The 15007-nt window shown below is 49.8% G+C and overlaps 1 protein-coding gene across 3 annotated transcripts in view; it reads right to left on the reverse strand.

Moving 5' to 3' along the window:
• The window catches only part of TEP1 (telomerase associated protein 1), a 58033-nt gene that overhangs the window by 1334 nt on the left and 41692 nt on the right, over positions 1-15007 (reverse strand). For all 3 annotated transcript variants that reach the window (XM_061590500.1, XM_061590503.1, XM_061590502.1), the window contains exons 39-55: positions 14107-14262; positions 13613-13822; positions 12570-12723; positions 11739-11957; positions 10958-11124; positions 10236-10343; positions 9157-9264; positions 7899-8025; positions 6734-6801; positions 5661-5793; positions 4792-4931; positions 4369-4481; positions 2181-2330; positions 1962-2079; positions 1473-1578; positions 751-857; positions 67-171 (exon numbers count right to left, since the gene is read on the reverse strand). In XM_061590500.1, coding sequence (XP_061446484.1) covers positions 67-171; positions 751-857; positions 1473-1578; positions 1962-2079; positions 2181-2330; positions 4369-4481; positions 4792-4931; positions 5661-5793; positions 6734-6801; positions 7899-8025; positions 9157-9264; positions 10236-10343; positions 10958-11124; positions 11739-11957; positions 12570-12723; positions 13613-13822; positions 14107-14262 — 2289 coding nt within the window. The remainder of the gene's footprint in view (positions 1-66; positions 172-750; positions 858-1472; positions 1579-1961; positions 2080-2180; positions 2331-4368; positions 4482-4791; positions 4932-5660; positions 5794-6733; positions 6802-7898; positions 8026-9156; positions 9265-10235; positions 10344-10957; positions 11125-11738; positions 11958-12569; positions 12724-13612; positions 13823-14106; positions 14263-15007) is intronic.

Raw genomic sequence — 15007 nt, forward strand, 5'->3', positions numbered from 1 at the left:
CCCACAGGGAAAGGGGTTGGGAGGGGCAGAGAGCACAAAACTCCCTCCCCATTTGAAGTTACTCACCAGCTTCATTGTGTCGCCATCCCAAATCTTCACATCTCGGTCATGGGATGCTGTTATAATCCTATCTCCAAGGACATGCAAGGCTGTGATTTTGTCACTGTGAATCTAAAAGAATGACAGAGCCAACAGGATTAAAAAAAACCTGCTAGGGATTGTACAGTGCTCCCTTGGGGCTGGAGGAGAGTGATCAGACCACCTAGACCACACCCTCTGTTTCCCTGAGGATTCAGGCCAATATAGGAAGCCCCAACTCTCAATGCAGGAAGAGAGCAGCTAGTTTTTTGGTTTTTTAAAAAAGTCAATTTTGCATGAAAAATGTATATAATGCCACCCTGGGCTCCCACTCGGAGAAAGGACAGGATATAAATAAATTCAGAGCAATTTTCATCACATCAAAAAATGCCAACAAAGCAGGTCTCTAACTCTGGGTTCAAAAAATGGCCAAGTAAATGAATTCCAATGGTCCTGTGTCTTCCTCTAATAGACTCCTTCTATTCCTCCAACCAGAGCAAGTGGATGCATCTCCAAATGGATCAGGCCCAGCAGGGCTCAACCTTCCCCCCACCCCACCCCCTTTCACAGATTCGTGACTCAGATCGCCTGGGAGACATTCCTCTTCCTGCCTATCCTAGCACAAGTGGGTCCTCATCCCCCATATCATCTCCCCCAGCTGCTGGGACTCGCCTTCCTCCTCTGCCAGCCTTCGGGCTCCCATTTATCCAGACCCTCCTCATTCCGCTGGGTCTGAGTCCAGAGGGATCCTTCAGAGTCAGCATAGAGCAGGACTTTATCTGCCACCAAGGAAAGCAAGAACATAGTTAGCATCTCTCTCCCCCCACCCACCCCAACCCCTCCATGCCCAATTCTGCCCCACCCCACTCCTTTCCAATCAGCTAGCACCACTTGGTCCAAAATCTACAACTTAGCCACCCTTGGACCTTCTTTCTACCTTTTAACAGGTTTTTTTGCATACTATGCTAGGAGTAGGTTCATCCCAGATCTTATTGGACTACAACTCCCATATTCCTTGACCACTGGCCATTTTTCCTGGGGCCTCTGGGAGTTGTCCCTCCAGATGGTCTGGGCTACATGTTTGCTACCCCAGGACCGTATCTTATCTGTCACTCTACCTGGTGGTGAACCATAACATCATTGTAGCTTATGGAAACCTTACCTACCAATGTTTAAAACTTATATATTGTTTTATTTTAGAGGCAGGTTGTGAAAGTCAGGCTCCTCTGGGATTGCCAAGCAGGTTACGTCCACATAGTTTCAAACATCTCCACATACTGAGGACTAGAAGCTTCCCAGTTTTTCTAGGTGTAACAGTGGAAGCTTGCTTGAGCAAAAGCTCTCAAAAATACAAAATGAGTCTGGGATAGGTAAGACCTCAGCCTCAACCTTACCTTTGACCAACCGGGCAACCGTGACCCACACAGAGGGCCTTTTTGGTGTCCATGGTATCTTCTCTGGCGTTTCTGTATCCACTAACTTCCCAGATTTGGTCAACTTCTAAGAAAGAAAGAACAAAAGCAGAACACAAAGCTCTACTGAGATTAGCAGGCCATCCACCATAGGTCACACTCTCCTACCCGCCTTCCCGCCTGTGCTTGGAGTCGAGCCGTTCAGACTAAGGGCACCGCATCACAGCAAGAAGCACAACTTAAACAGCCAACTAATAATGCCAAATTAGCTGCAGGATCTACTCTGCGGATGGGGAGCTCCTGCTTCTTCCAAATGCCTGAGGATGGGGAGAGGAGATGCGGGATGAGAGATCTGGGTGGTTTCTGGCAAATGGAGACTTCAATAGGCAGAAGCATCCTGGTGGGCTCCGAGCTCACTGTTCTGCCAAACCCTGCAGAGATTCTCGCTTGGGCACCTGCCCCAGCAGTTACCATCTTGAACAAGCGAGGTCTGTCCATGGAGTCCCAGATGTGAACGATGCCCCCCTCCTCAGCTGCAGCGATGTCAAAGCTCAAATGCTCCGTCTTATCCCATGCTCTGTCTGTGTATCTGGGGAAGGGAAATGATGGTCACAGACAGCCGTGGAGGCAGATCGTTTCACCACCACCCACAGCTGTCCCTTCCCCCAGGGCCACTCTTCGTCAACTCACGGGATCAGCTGGAAATCCTTCCCTTTCGGCTTGAGCACCAACAACTCTCCATCAGTCATTCCTAGGACTAAAGGGCCGTGAGGCCTAGGCTTTACCACACAGAGCACTGGAGCCTCCTCTGCCTGGCGCAGACATTTCTTGTAGGTCAAGCTACACAACAGGAAGAAAGGAGACACATGCACAAAGGCACGGCCAACGGCATGCTACAGAGGGTCAAAGTGGGGATAGGAGGCAGAGTGAGAAGCTACCGAAGCACTGGGAGGGTCGGGAGGCAGAAGGGCCGGGGCTCAGTGGCAGAGCATCTGCTTTGTATGCAGGAAGTCAATCAGGGCTGGGGGAGACCCCCGTCTGACTCTCTGGACAGCCGCTGCCCGTCACTGTCAACAATACAGAGCCAGAGGAACTGATGATCTGGCTCGGCATAAACGCAGCTTCCTATACTCCGAATGGAAGGGACCAGTGACTGAAAGCAGGCTTGGAAACCTTGGCCCAAGAGCCCTCCTTTGAGTTGGCTGCACAGAAGAATTGCCTGGGCTGGGTCAGACCAAGAGGCCCTCTAGATCCTAGCCAGATGCTCTGTTTCCAACAGTGGCCAGGCAGATCCTTTGGACTAGATCAAGCAGTGCACCAAGGTGATCCGTAGCCTTCCAGACGTTGGAGGGATTCCCAACTCCCATCATCACTGCCCATGCTGGATGGGGCTGGTGGGAGTTGGTTCCCCATCCGTACTCAAAAATTAACATTCTGCGTTGCAATACTGTGCATGCATGAGGGGTAGGAGGCTGGTTTGGGACAGGGGATTATGCTCTACAGCAGGGGCAGAGAACCTCTGAATGTTGCTGGACTACAAATCCCACCACCCCTGACCACTGGCCTCATTGGCTGGAGCTGATGGGAGTTTCGGAGTCCAGCAACATCTGAAGGATCATGGGTGCCCCATCCCTCTTTTGTACAAAATCATCTACATTTACCAGTTGCCTTGTACAAAAGAAAAAGTCTCAGAGCCCAAAAAAAGCCTTAAAATCAGAAAAACGTAAAACATATTAAGGGAAGTCCTACCCACCTCACTAAAAGATGAGCACTGTCGGAGGCAATTTAATTACCAAACGCTTGAGTAATCAAAAGGGTCTTTGCCTGGTGCCTAAAGACCGACAAGGACTGCGCCAAGCATGTATCCCTAGGGCAGCCCCTCCCAACTAGTGGGCCACCAGATGTTGTTGGACCACAATTCCCATCTTTCCTGACCATTGGCAATGTTGGCTGAGGCTGATGGGAGTTGTGGTCCAACATCTGGTGGCCCACTAAGTTGGGAAAGGCTGCCCTAGCGAGAGCATTCCACAGATGGGGGGGGCCACCACTGAAAAGGCCAGTTCTCATGCGGCCATCCTCTGCATCTCCCTCGGGTGGGGCACACAGAGAAGGGCCCATGATGAAGACCACAGTCCAAGCTAGTTCATATGGGGGGAGGGAGGCGGTCCTTACTGCGGTTCCGAGCCACACAGCGTCACAACCAGCACTTAGCTTGGTATAACATGTGATAACACAGAGCTATACTTCCTCTAACACATGGGAGATCCCATTGCCTAGTAAGAGCTTATAGCTACTGACCTCTGTATGCATGAATCTGTCTAACCCTCTTGGGACGCTCCCTTTTACTGGGTCAGACCCATCAGACCATCGTTCTAGCTGTCTGGCAGCAGCTCTCCAGAGCTTCAGACAGAGGACATTTCCAGACCTATCTGGAGATGCCAGGGATTGAACCTGGGATCTTCTGCATGCAAAGCAGATGCTCTAACCACTAGCCATCACCATATCCTAGGGCAGCCTTTCCCAACTAGTGGGCCAGCAGGTGTTGTTGGACCACAACTCCCATCAGCCTCAGCCAGCACTGCCAGTGGTCAGGAAAGATGGGAATTGTGGTCCAACAACATCTGGTGGTCCACTAGTTGGGAAAGGCTGTCCTAGGGCAATTCTCCAACTCATGCGTTGTGCGGAAATGAACTTTTTCGCCCGTCATGAACTTGTTCTGTGGCAACTCTGTGTAAAGCTCAGAGCAGTTCTCTCTATTTTCACAGCTTCTCCTGGGGCCGAGCTCCACAATGCAAAATGGTTCCGAAGGTGGGTGGCTCACATTTAAGCCCCAGGAAAGGACATTGGCAGGACTCCGGGATGGTTTGTCCAATCTTACCCGATAGCTCCATCATCTCGCCGCCTTATGCCCCAGAGGCTGATCCCATCAGTTGCCACAAGGACTGTGTGTGGGGAAGTGAAGGCTAAGGCACTGATGCAGTGAGGGCCAGCCTGGATGGTGAAGAAAGTGAAGTCATTGACCAACTGCTAGGCCCTTTGCAAAGGGGCATTTGGATAACTAATTGCTCTTCTTCAGCTTACGGTCCCTATTCTGGCCACCAGGTGGCGCCCTCCCCTCCAAGCAGGCTTTCCCCCTTTAATACATTGGATAGTGGGTCGGGAATCTGTGACCCTGCAAACATTGTTAGGACTACAGCTCCCATCATCCCTGATCATTAGCCATGCTGGCTGGGGCCCATTCCCCAACCCTGCATTGGCAGAACCATCAGTACTGCTGTAGCCACCTTATGCGTTCAGTTACCTTTACTTTCTCCACAACCTCGGCTTCATGCCAGACAATCAGGTCTCCTCGCTCCCCGCCAGACACAACAAACTCCCCATCTGGGGACCAGGCCAAGGCCGTGACCGCACCATGGTGAGGTGGAAGGTCTTCGGCGACACCTGCCAAGGAACAAGGGAAGAAACAGCCGAGAGAGCAAACTGTGACCCGGGCAACCCGTTTGCAATTCTAAACATATGTTGGGTCAAATCTACATTGCACATTTAGTGCGCGCTGCTTCCCCCCAAAATCCTGGGAACTGTAGTTTGTTAAAGGTGTTGGGAATTGTAGCTCAGAGAGGGGTCAACTACAGATCCTGGGATGTTTTCGGGGGAAGCCATGTACCTTAAATGTATGGTGTGGATGTGACCCTGGTGTGTGTGAAGAGTCATAGGAAAAGCTGCGGGGGGTGGTGGTGGTGAAGACAGAACCTATTTGTGTGCGTGTTCAATTGGAAGTTCTCCTCCTTGTCCCAAAGATCCCTCAATTCAACTTGGGTTTAATTCATGCAAACACACATTCCAATACGGAGCTTAAGGCCAAAATACCAAAACTGGTATAGAATGGGATGGGCTGTAGCTCAGTGGCAGAGCAGAATGTCCCAGGTTCAATCCCCAGCAGCTCCAGGTAAGGCTGGCAGAGCGCCCCCTGCTGGAAACCCTGGTCAGCTGCTGCCAGTCAGTGTAGACAGTACTGAAGTAGATGGATCTATGGTGCGGCTCCGTAAGGCAGCTCCCTGTGTTTCATTGTGCTCCTTGAGGATTAAAGCAAAATGAGCACGCCCCCCTCCATCCACTTTTTGGTTTGATCCACAAATACAGGAGGAGCGCGCAGGAGGCCCACGTACTAACCCGCCTTCTCTGGAACGGTCCACACTCGGACTGTGTTGTCTTTAGATATTGTCAGGAAAGAGGAAGATGCTGGGGAGGCCGCAGCTCCACAGACAGCAGCGCTGTGGCCCGGAAGGAGGTGGGGTTCCCCCAGCTGTTAGGAAACAGGAAAGAGCGTGAACAAGGGGAGGGGGAGGCAAAAGAGCATTTGTGTCTTCCTGCCAATGGTTGCCAATGCGGGAGAGATCCTGCTTTGCAGACATCTAGCAGGAAAGGTGAAGGGCAGGCCACACTGGCCTGTATACATTAGCAGTAACAAACTGCTCTTAAGTAGAAGGCTTTGAACTGTTTTCTAACTGAGTTATCAGCTGGCACTCGGACAGTTCTAAAGCGCCACCAGCTTGGCCAATTTTCCCAGTTCTGCCCCATAATTGCCCTTCCTTATCCTTATTACTGGGCAAGGTCGGCAAAAGCCAGTTACCAAACCCTTGCCTACTCTGCCAGCCATTTTTTTAAAAAACGTGTGCATGTATGCAGTCCACATACGCATACTGGTGCAGGGAGAACAGATTCGGAAGAGGTAATGTGTATACGTGGCAGGGAGAGACGTCCAAACTGCTACTCTTGCTGGTCTGTCCAGCCCTAGCAAGGGCTCCAGGCAGCCAAGGAGGAATAAACCCAACAGCTAAAGGATAAACATGTATTATGCTGCAATGGAAAACGGGCTGCCCTTAAAAAAAGGAACCGTGGAGTCTTTGGGAAGTCCAATCATTGGCCAGGCTTTCAGGGGCATTTTGTTTAGGGCAGCCTTCACCAACCTGGTGTTTCGAACTACAACTCCCATCAACCCCCAGCCAGCACTGGATGCTAGATGGGGCTTAAGGGAGTTGTAGTCCAAAATCAGAGCTTGGAAGTTACTTTTTTGAACTACAACTCCCATCAACCCCAGCCAGCATGGCCACTGGATTGGGCTGATGGGAGTTGTAGTTCAAAAAAGTAACTTTTCCAAGCTCTGTCCAAAATACCCAGTGGGCACCAGATTGGCAAATGCTGGTTGACAATGTCAAATCCACCCACCCTTTCCCATCCCGTACCTTCAGGGGTTTCCAGAGTTTCACTGTGCCATCACAGCCAGCTGCAGCCAACATAAACTCTTTTTTCCCTGCCAAAAGAAAAAAAAAGGTGGGGGAGGCTTTGTATCAACAGCATACAGGTGAAAGTAGGGCACATGGTATTGAGCAGATCAGCTGTTCTGAGTGGAATCCCCTCCCCACATTTTTAAAGACAATTCTTCTCCACTTTGAAAATCTGATTTCTCATCTTTGCCTAAATTCTGACAGTTTCCACATTCACTGAAAACTTCCTGATCTTGCAGGGCCCAATTCAAGGTGTTGGTTTTGACCTTTAAATCCCTACACCGTTTCGGCCCAGCCTATCTGAAGGAGCGCCTCCAGCATCATCAGCCCTGCTGCCTAACAAGATTGGCCTCAAAAGACCTTCTCTCTATCCCACCAGTCAAAACAGCTAGACTGGTGAGGACTAGAGAAAGGGCTTTTTCCATTGTGGCTCCCACCCTATGGAACTCCCTTCCAAATGATCTCTGCCAGGCCCCATCTACAATGAGTTTCCGCTGGGCCGTGAAGACCTGGCTCTTCAGGGACGCCTTTGGGGTGGGCTAGATTTTAACATCATTGCTTTTAGATTTTAATGTTATTGTATTGATGTATCATGTTGTGCTATTTTGCTTATTTTGTACGTCGCCCAGAGTGACTGGTTAGCCAGCCAGATGGGTGACTAAGAAATCCAATAAATAAAAATAAATAAATAATAAGGTAACTAAAAAGGTTAAGCTTTCTCAAGGAGAGCTGACTTTGCAAGAACCAAGCAAAGGGCTTTGCGTGAGAGCTCCCAGCCAGGTAATTATTTCAGCGTTATTAGAGAGCCCCTTGTCACACCTTGGAACGTTTTGCATGTTAACATCAAAGTCTGATATAACTGTTCAGATCTAGTGTTGGAAGGACTGCTTGCAAGACATTCGGCTGCTTTGCTAGTAAACTCAGTTTGACTGTTCAAACATTAAAACCTGTCTTCATGTGAATTTTAACAATATGATGCATTTTTGTCAAATATAAATGCCAAAATATACCTGGATTCATTTCCTTCGCATGGTCAAGTAATGCAGAAGGGAATCTCAGGGCTCATTTCCCTCTCTCAGGTTTTCAAAAAGCTGTCATGTCTTTAAATAAAAAGTTTTCTTACGTGGATCTCTGAAGCCTGCAGAGTGGTTAGCCCGACCAGGGTGAGCCAAGAACCGCGTCTTCTCCGTCCCCTGCTGGTCCCACGCCACCAGCATCCCATCCCTGCCCACGGAGAACACGTATTCTTTCTGCCACGGGAACCAGAAAGAGTAGAAGTCAGAAGGATGAACCAGGGGCATCACATATACTGAGAGAGAGGGCAGCCACAGCAAGTGCTCTGTGCACTTGAGTTAAGGCAGAGGTGAGGAACACAGGCCCGGGGGCCGAATGCGGCCCTTAAGGCCTATTATCTGGCTCTCAAACTTCTCCCCAAGCCATACTCCACACCCTGACTACTTTTGCCTGGCTGAAATGTGTCCTGTGAACTCGGATAATGCTTCTTGCTTGTCTGGATAGAAGACAGAGAGGGGTGTGTGTCTGCAGAAACTAGTCTACTGTACGAGGGAGAAGATTGACATCCATTACTCCACCCACTTTTGCCTCTGGCCCCACCCACCACTGGTATGTGGCCGCCAGAACATTGCCCGGAAAGGAACGTGGCCCTTAGGCTGAAAAAGGTTCCCCACTCCTAGGTTAAGGCCTGGGAGTGTCAGAGGGGAGCCAAGGCAGGATTGTCAAGAGGGAGGGAGAATTAGAATGGATCTGGGAGGAGCCAACAAGAGTTTCTTAAGAGCATTTGCCATTCATAAGACACTCAAAACTAGGCAAGATATTCAGATGCACACCCTGTGTTTAACTTGCATGTGTGTGTGTCCCCGTCCCCCCCCCCCGGTGGCTGATAGCTATTGATATCTTTGGGAAATTTCTTCCCAATGCAACCAGTGCTTCCAAAAAGGAGCAATATCCCTCAGGCAGGGGAAGGAAAGGTTCAACGTTTCCCCTCCACACCTTCTACAGTCTAGGTAATTTTCTCTCTCCCTCCTCCCCTCCATGCAGTTTCCATCCTTCACCAAGCTAGTGCCCTCCAGATGTTTTGGAATACAACTCCCATCAGCCCCAACCAGCAAAACGTGCATGTTAAATGCAAATACATCTTTAACGTGATAAAAGCTAGATGTCATGATAAAGGCATATTTCCATTTGACGTGCATGTCCCCCAGATGCCATTTCAGACAGATTCAGAAGAGGGGTTTGTTCTGAGTGTCTTGCCAACCCTTCCCCCTCATTTGAGCCCAAGTCAACGTGTTTTCTAGAATTCAGGAAAGTTCCAACGTAGGAAAGCAAAGAACAAAACCCTCAGAGAAGATTCCACCTCTTACCTCGCTCACGACGCCACAGACTGGGCTTTGGTGGCCCAGGAATTCCTGGAGGCGCTGGCCAGTTTTGGGAGCCCAGAGGCAGACAGTGCAGTCGTTGGAGCCGGTGAGCTGTTTGGGGAACAAGACAGAGACAGAAAGGAAGTTAGAAATCGTGGTTTCTGCACTGCTTGTTCTCCATTTGTCCGAGACATCAGAGGCTGCTAGATTTAGGAGGCCTGCCGTGAGCTGTACCCATCGCTGTTTCTGCTTTGGACGTCTAGTAGGAATCAAGAGGTTTTGCACACTCATCACCATGGAGTCCCAACACCCTGCCAGGGCCCACCATTGATGCCTGCTCTAGAGGCCCCTTCGGTTCCCCACCCACCTCATCATCCCTCAGCCCAGCACTCTGAGCAGCCAGAAATGGCTGCCAATTCCCTGCGACGCCCCCAACGCAGCGTCATTAAAATGGCCGCTCCTGGCCAGCTACCAATACTGCTTGGAGAGTGGCTGCTGCGAGTGACCACTGCCAAAGCCCACCCTTTGCCCAACGCTCCTTCAGACCTTGAGCCAGGCCTGGTAAAATCCAGACCCCCGGTAGCCACTGGTGCCAATGCAACTACCACCTGCTTAGAGATGTGGAGGCATAGAAAAAATGGGGGGTGAGAGGAACCAGAACCAGTCTCCCCATTCTCCCCCCCCCATTTTTCCAGTTTTCCCCCTCCTAGGCCTTCACATCTTTCCACCTGCTAGAGTCAGACAGATCCACCCTACTGCTGAAGAAATATGACAGGGGTAGCCACCAACACGGTGCCCTCCAGTTGTTGCTGGGCTACAGTTCGCACCATCCCTGAGCATTGGCCCTGCTGGCTACGACTGCTGGGAGTTGGGAGTCCAACAGCACCTGGAGGGCACCATGTTAGCTACTCTTTTGCCCCCACTCATTGTATACGGCAGACCAGATTGCACCCAGGGTGATCTGGTGGCAGGTGGGTGGGAAGAGTCGTAGGTTTGCTTGGTTTGGTCACTTCCCGTTTCTGGGACACCCCTCCTTCATTAAAACCGCCTACCTGCTCCCCAGGGCAGCCACCCCAACTCACCAACATGGGGCCAGCCCAGGCACAACTGGAGATCCAGTCCTGGTGGCAGAAAGGCAGGGAGCACCAGAGGGATGGGGTCTTCTTGCAGACGTCCCAGAGAAACAAGGACTGAGGACAGGAGCAAAACACCATTAAAAAATAATGATGATCAAGGAACTACTTTTTGTGAAAAAAGTTACATCACAGCCTTTTTGCCCTGTTCCTTACTCCTCTCTGCTCCTTAACCTGCTGCCTCTCCACACACACCCCTCTCACAGGCCACACCCACTCCCCTCACTGATCCTGGTTTCCACCCTCCACAAATGCCTTTACCAGGCTGAAATGTGTCTCTAAATTCCGAGTACTGCCTCTTGCTTGGCTCGCTATTGCCTCAGGCCCTGCCCACCAGTGGCATGTGGCCCCCGGAAGGTCTCCCAGAAGGAAATGCGGCCCTCAAGCTAGAAGAGGTTCCCTGCCTCTGGCCATGTCATCTTATCTGCCAAGAAAACCCTTGGAATGTTGCAAAGGATTCTGGGCCATTTCATCTGGTGCACAAAACTGCTCAGCCAGGCCTTTAGTTAGGCCTGTTGAGCCTCACAGCAGCTCTGGGCACGTATCAACATCTGCCTGAGGGTGTGTGTTGCAAGGGAAAGACCAGCTGGGGCAAGAAAGCTCATCCACCATCACTGGACGTTGTGGAGGGGCCCTCGGGGCTCTCCCTGAACAAAGGCAGCCTGACTTACCCGGTCTTTGCCTCCAGTGGCAAGGTAGGAGCCTTCAAGGCTGAAGGCACAGCAAGTCACCCCAGCGGTATGACCCCGGAGGACAGCGAGGGGTGAGACGCCGACGCCTGCAGCTGGGTCTGCTGCTCTCAGTGTCTTTGAAAGCCACACCTGGACAGTGAAGTCCTCTGGAAAAGGGGGGGAGAATATGAGATGGGAAATTCTAGAACAAGAATGAGGAACTTTCAGGCCTGGGGCTACATGTGGACCTCCAGATGTCTCTATCTGACCCTCAGGACTCTCCCCTGCCACACCCCTTCTCTGCAGGGTGCACGACCCTCACTGCCCCTGCTTCCCTCCCTCACTGAGCACTTTCTGCCTGGCAGGCATGCACCCTTGAACTCGTAATGATGCCTCTTGGTTCCCTAGAGGGAGGATATGTGTGAAGAAACCACTGCAGCCAGCCAGCCTCCCCTCTCCCTCAGACACATAACACTAGCCCCGGCTCCCCAATTGCTTTGGAGACGGATCCAGAGTAGGGCGGGTGGTCCCTGGGTCAGCAGGTCTGGGCACAGCCCTCTTTACTGCAAGCATTCTCCCTCCTCTTCCAACATCATGCAGTTCAGTAGGCAACAGAGAAGTTGTTCGCACTTCTCAAGGGCAACCCCTGCCCAATCCAACCCCACCAAGTCTCCCTTCCTTTCCTTCAACAGCTTCCGGCTGAAGTTTCCCGGAGAGGAAGGGCCCAAAGAAAAGGGCGACAAACTCCACCAAGGCCTCCATCGCGGCTTCTCCAAGTCACCTGATGTTGACGCCACCAGATTCTGGAAGACAGCAAGGCCTGTCACAGCTCCGCTGTGGGCCTGCAGTTTACGGAGGCGAGGGGGACAGAGCTCCAAGGTGTTCAAGATGGTCAGGGACCCATCATTGCTGCCCCCAACCAGGTAAAGGTTGTCCAGCCAAGCCAGGCTACAGAAAGCTACTCTAATTGCGTTGCAGTAGATCGGTGTGGTGTCGAAGTCTGAGACAGGGAGAGAGAGAGAGAGAGAAAATGGAAAACTTTCTGCTTCGAAGACCAGACCTCCATCATAACTAGGGGACTTTGTTATAATTTCTCTATGCTCCAAACAAAGATCCTAGGTTCTTTTAATCTGTTGCCCTGAACAACTGTCTATTCAAGTCTTTTATCACAATAAATATCCAGCTGGAACTTTAAATCATTGGGACAGGACAAGAAACATCCAAAGATTGGAAATAGTTTCCAGAATCAAAGTAAGAGGCCAATCGCCATATTCAGGTATCGCTTTCTGACAACATTTCTATTCTAAAATGTGGGAAGAAGTCTTTTGAGGAGCTTCTCCACTGCTACAAACTAGTGTCAATCACACTGTGTCACTTTGCAAAAAGAAATGTGAAAGGACGTTTCTGACCACCTGGAAATTTTCTATTCAAGACAAGGGTGGGGAACCTGTGGCCCTCCAGATATTGCTTGACTACAGCTCCCATGATCCACTGGTCATGAATGCTGGGGCTGATGGGAATTGTAGTCCAACACCATCTGAGAGGCCACAAGTTTCCCATCCTGGATTTAAGGTGGCATTCAAAAAAAAAAAAAAATGAAACACAAACTTACGCCAAGGGTGCTTGTAGATCCGGAGGTCGCCTGAATGGTGCCCCACAGCCAACCGGCTGCCATCAGGACTGGGTGCAGCACACAGAGCCGGGGAAAAGCACACTGATCCTAAAGTGCTCCAGAGCTGCCCCAGGTGACCTGCCCAGAGCTGGACCTGCAATCCAGAATACACAAAATCAGTTCGACCAGGCCCAAAGGCTACTGGGGTGTGAACACACATCACACCAGGAAGGAAGACCCTCCCCCTGCAATGTTATTCATATTTGTTAATATTATGTAAAACAGGCAAAAATATAAAAGATATACTTATTCTGAGAGGGAACTCTCTCAACCTCACTGCAAATTCTTAAAAAAAAAAAAAAACACTAACTCAGCATAATTCATCACAACTCTCAGAAATTTATCCAGATTTTACACTTCTTGCCTTGCAGATTTTCCCATGCCAAGTTTTGTGCTGAAAGTATAAAGTGTTTTGATTTTATTAACAAATGCACCTCTTCAGTTTTAGAAAGGGACTGAATATTACAAAAGCCAAGTAATCTTAAACTAGAGATCCTCTCCTTCATTCTGTGTTATAGATTTCTTCTGATGTTCGACTCAGCCTGAAATCAATCAGCACCCCAGGCCACTACTACTTCCAAGACCTAGGCACCCCCAGCTTCACCCCTCTTTGCCATTCCCAAGTGCTCAATTTAGAAGAAGATGCTCTCTTTTTGCCCCAGATCTGCCTGGTAAAAGCTATTGGAATTCTGGGTCCATTCCTCATAACTGACCCAACTCTGAAATCAAAACAACATTTCCTTTTATCAATGGAACAGTACTTGCCTTGTAGCCCTTGTTGTGAATGGCTCCACCCACATCACGAGTGACCTCAAATGAGCACCTGAATTAAGACTCTTGCTCCCCCAAACATGCACATCAAATCATCAACTCAGGATCGGATATAGGCAATGCAAGATTTCTGCTCTCTCCTCAAACCCTAATCTCCTTATACTACTACTTCCCAACATCACATCAATTCTCAATAAATACAAAAACCGCACCTTGCAATCTTCTCCTGACGTGAGCAGCTTCCCCCCTGGGAGGAAGAGAGCAGCGGAGACACAACTTGAGTGAGCCAAGAATGTGCTTAAGGGGACAGCCTCCCGCCAAGACCAGAGGTGGACAGATCCTGTCAGGGACCCAGCTGCCAAAACATTCCCAGCACAGGAAAAGGAAATGGAATGGATGGAGGCGTCATGGCCTTTCATCACCTGTAAGGGGAGACTGGAGTCAACAAAACTGCAGCATCCTGTAGGTGGTTCCTCAGAATCAGGGATGGTGAACTTGTGACCCTCTGGACTGGACTACAATCCCCATAAGCCCCCTGGTGAGCATGGCCAATGGATCAGGAGCGAGGAGTAGTTGTTGCCCAGCAACATCCGAGGCCTACATGCTCCCATCTCTGGTATAGACCTATCTGAAAGCTCCCTCTGTTCTTGTTATCTTGATCTTGAAATCCACCCTAATCATATTTTGACTTATTTCCCTTCCTCACCGAGGTCACGCTCATGTCACTTGCATCCAGGATGGTAACAATTTTGTTCCACCCTCCTGTAGCCACCAACTGACCCTCGGGGTGAAAGGTCACACAGTTCAAAGGGCATAAACAGTCCCGTTGGTGCATCAGATGACCATCAGTAGATGCCCAGAGCTGAAAAAGAAAATTTCAAATGTAGGTTACTGCTACTGCATGCTATCAGGACCCTTCTCCTCCTCAAAAAAAAAAAAAGCACATCACTAGTAGCAACTCATAAACTATCCCTCCTCCAAAAAAGCATGTCACTAGTAGCAGCCTATTAGTTTCTCTCCTAAAAAACAAAAACATGTCTTTAGAAGCCCACAATTTTAAAATAGGCTACCTTCAACAAGGTATTTTAGAATGTCACTTCCCCCCCCATGCTTATACACTTTCTTCCAGAAAGCACTTTTCACTTTGCTCTGTGAGACCCAGCGGAAGAGAGCTTCATTTGCACCAGCTCTGGCACCAGGAAATAGGTGAAGATGCATCAACTCATCTTCAATTGCCAGGGAGACTGAATCGAGAGATGGCATTATCATTCTGGGTTCCTTGCTTGAGGGAAGCTCTTTCCATTTTAGGAGGTGTGAACTTGTTAACAGAAAGCTGGCTTAAAAGTACACGCAGACAGGCTTAACGTATCAGATACTTCCCTATGGCCAAATACATTTTGATTGCTGTTCTGTATACAAGACTCTTACATTTGCAAGGTGCCTTACAACCTTTATTCCGTTTGCCACCCCTTTGATGGTTTCCATTATCACTTTTCCACAGGTAGAGAAGCAATGCCAAGACAGGCCGCAAAACAAAATGAAAAGGTCAGCGACAGACATCCATTTCCTGCATTCAAGCCCAACCCAGATCAGAGGGGAGATGGGAA

The sequence above is a fragment of the Rhineura floridana genome, chromosome 11, assembly GCF_030035675.1.
Source record: "Rhineura floridana isolate rRhiFlo1 chromosome 11, rRhiFlo1.hap2, whole genome shotgun sequence".
Classification (NCBI taxonomy): domain Eukaryota; kingdom Metazoa; phylum Chordata; class Lepidosauria; order Squamata; family Rhineuridae; genus Rhineura; species Rhineura floridana.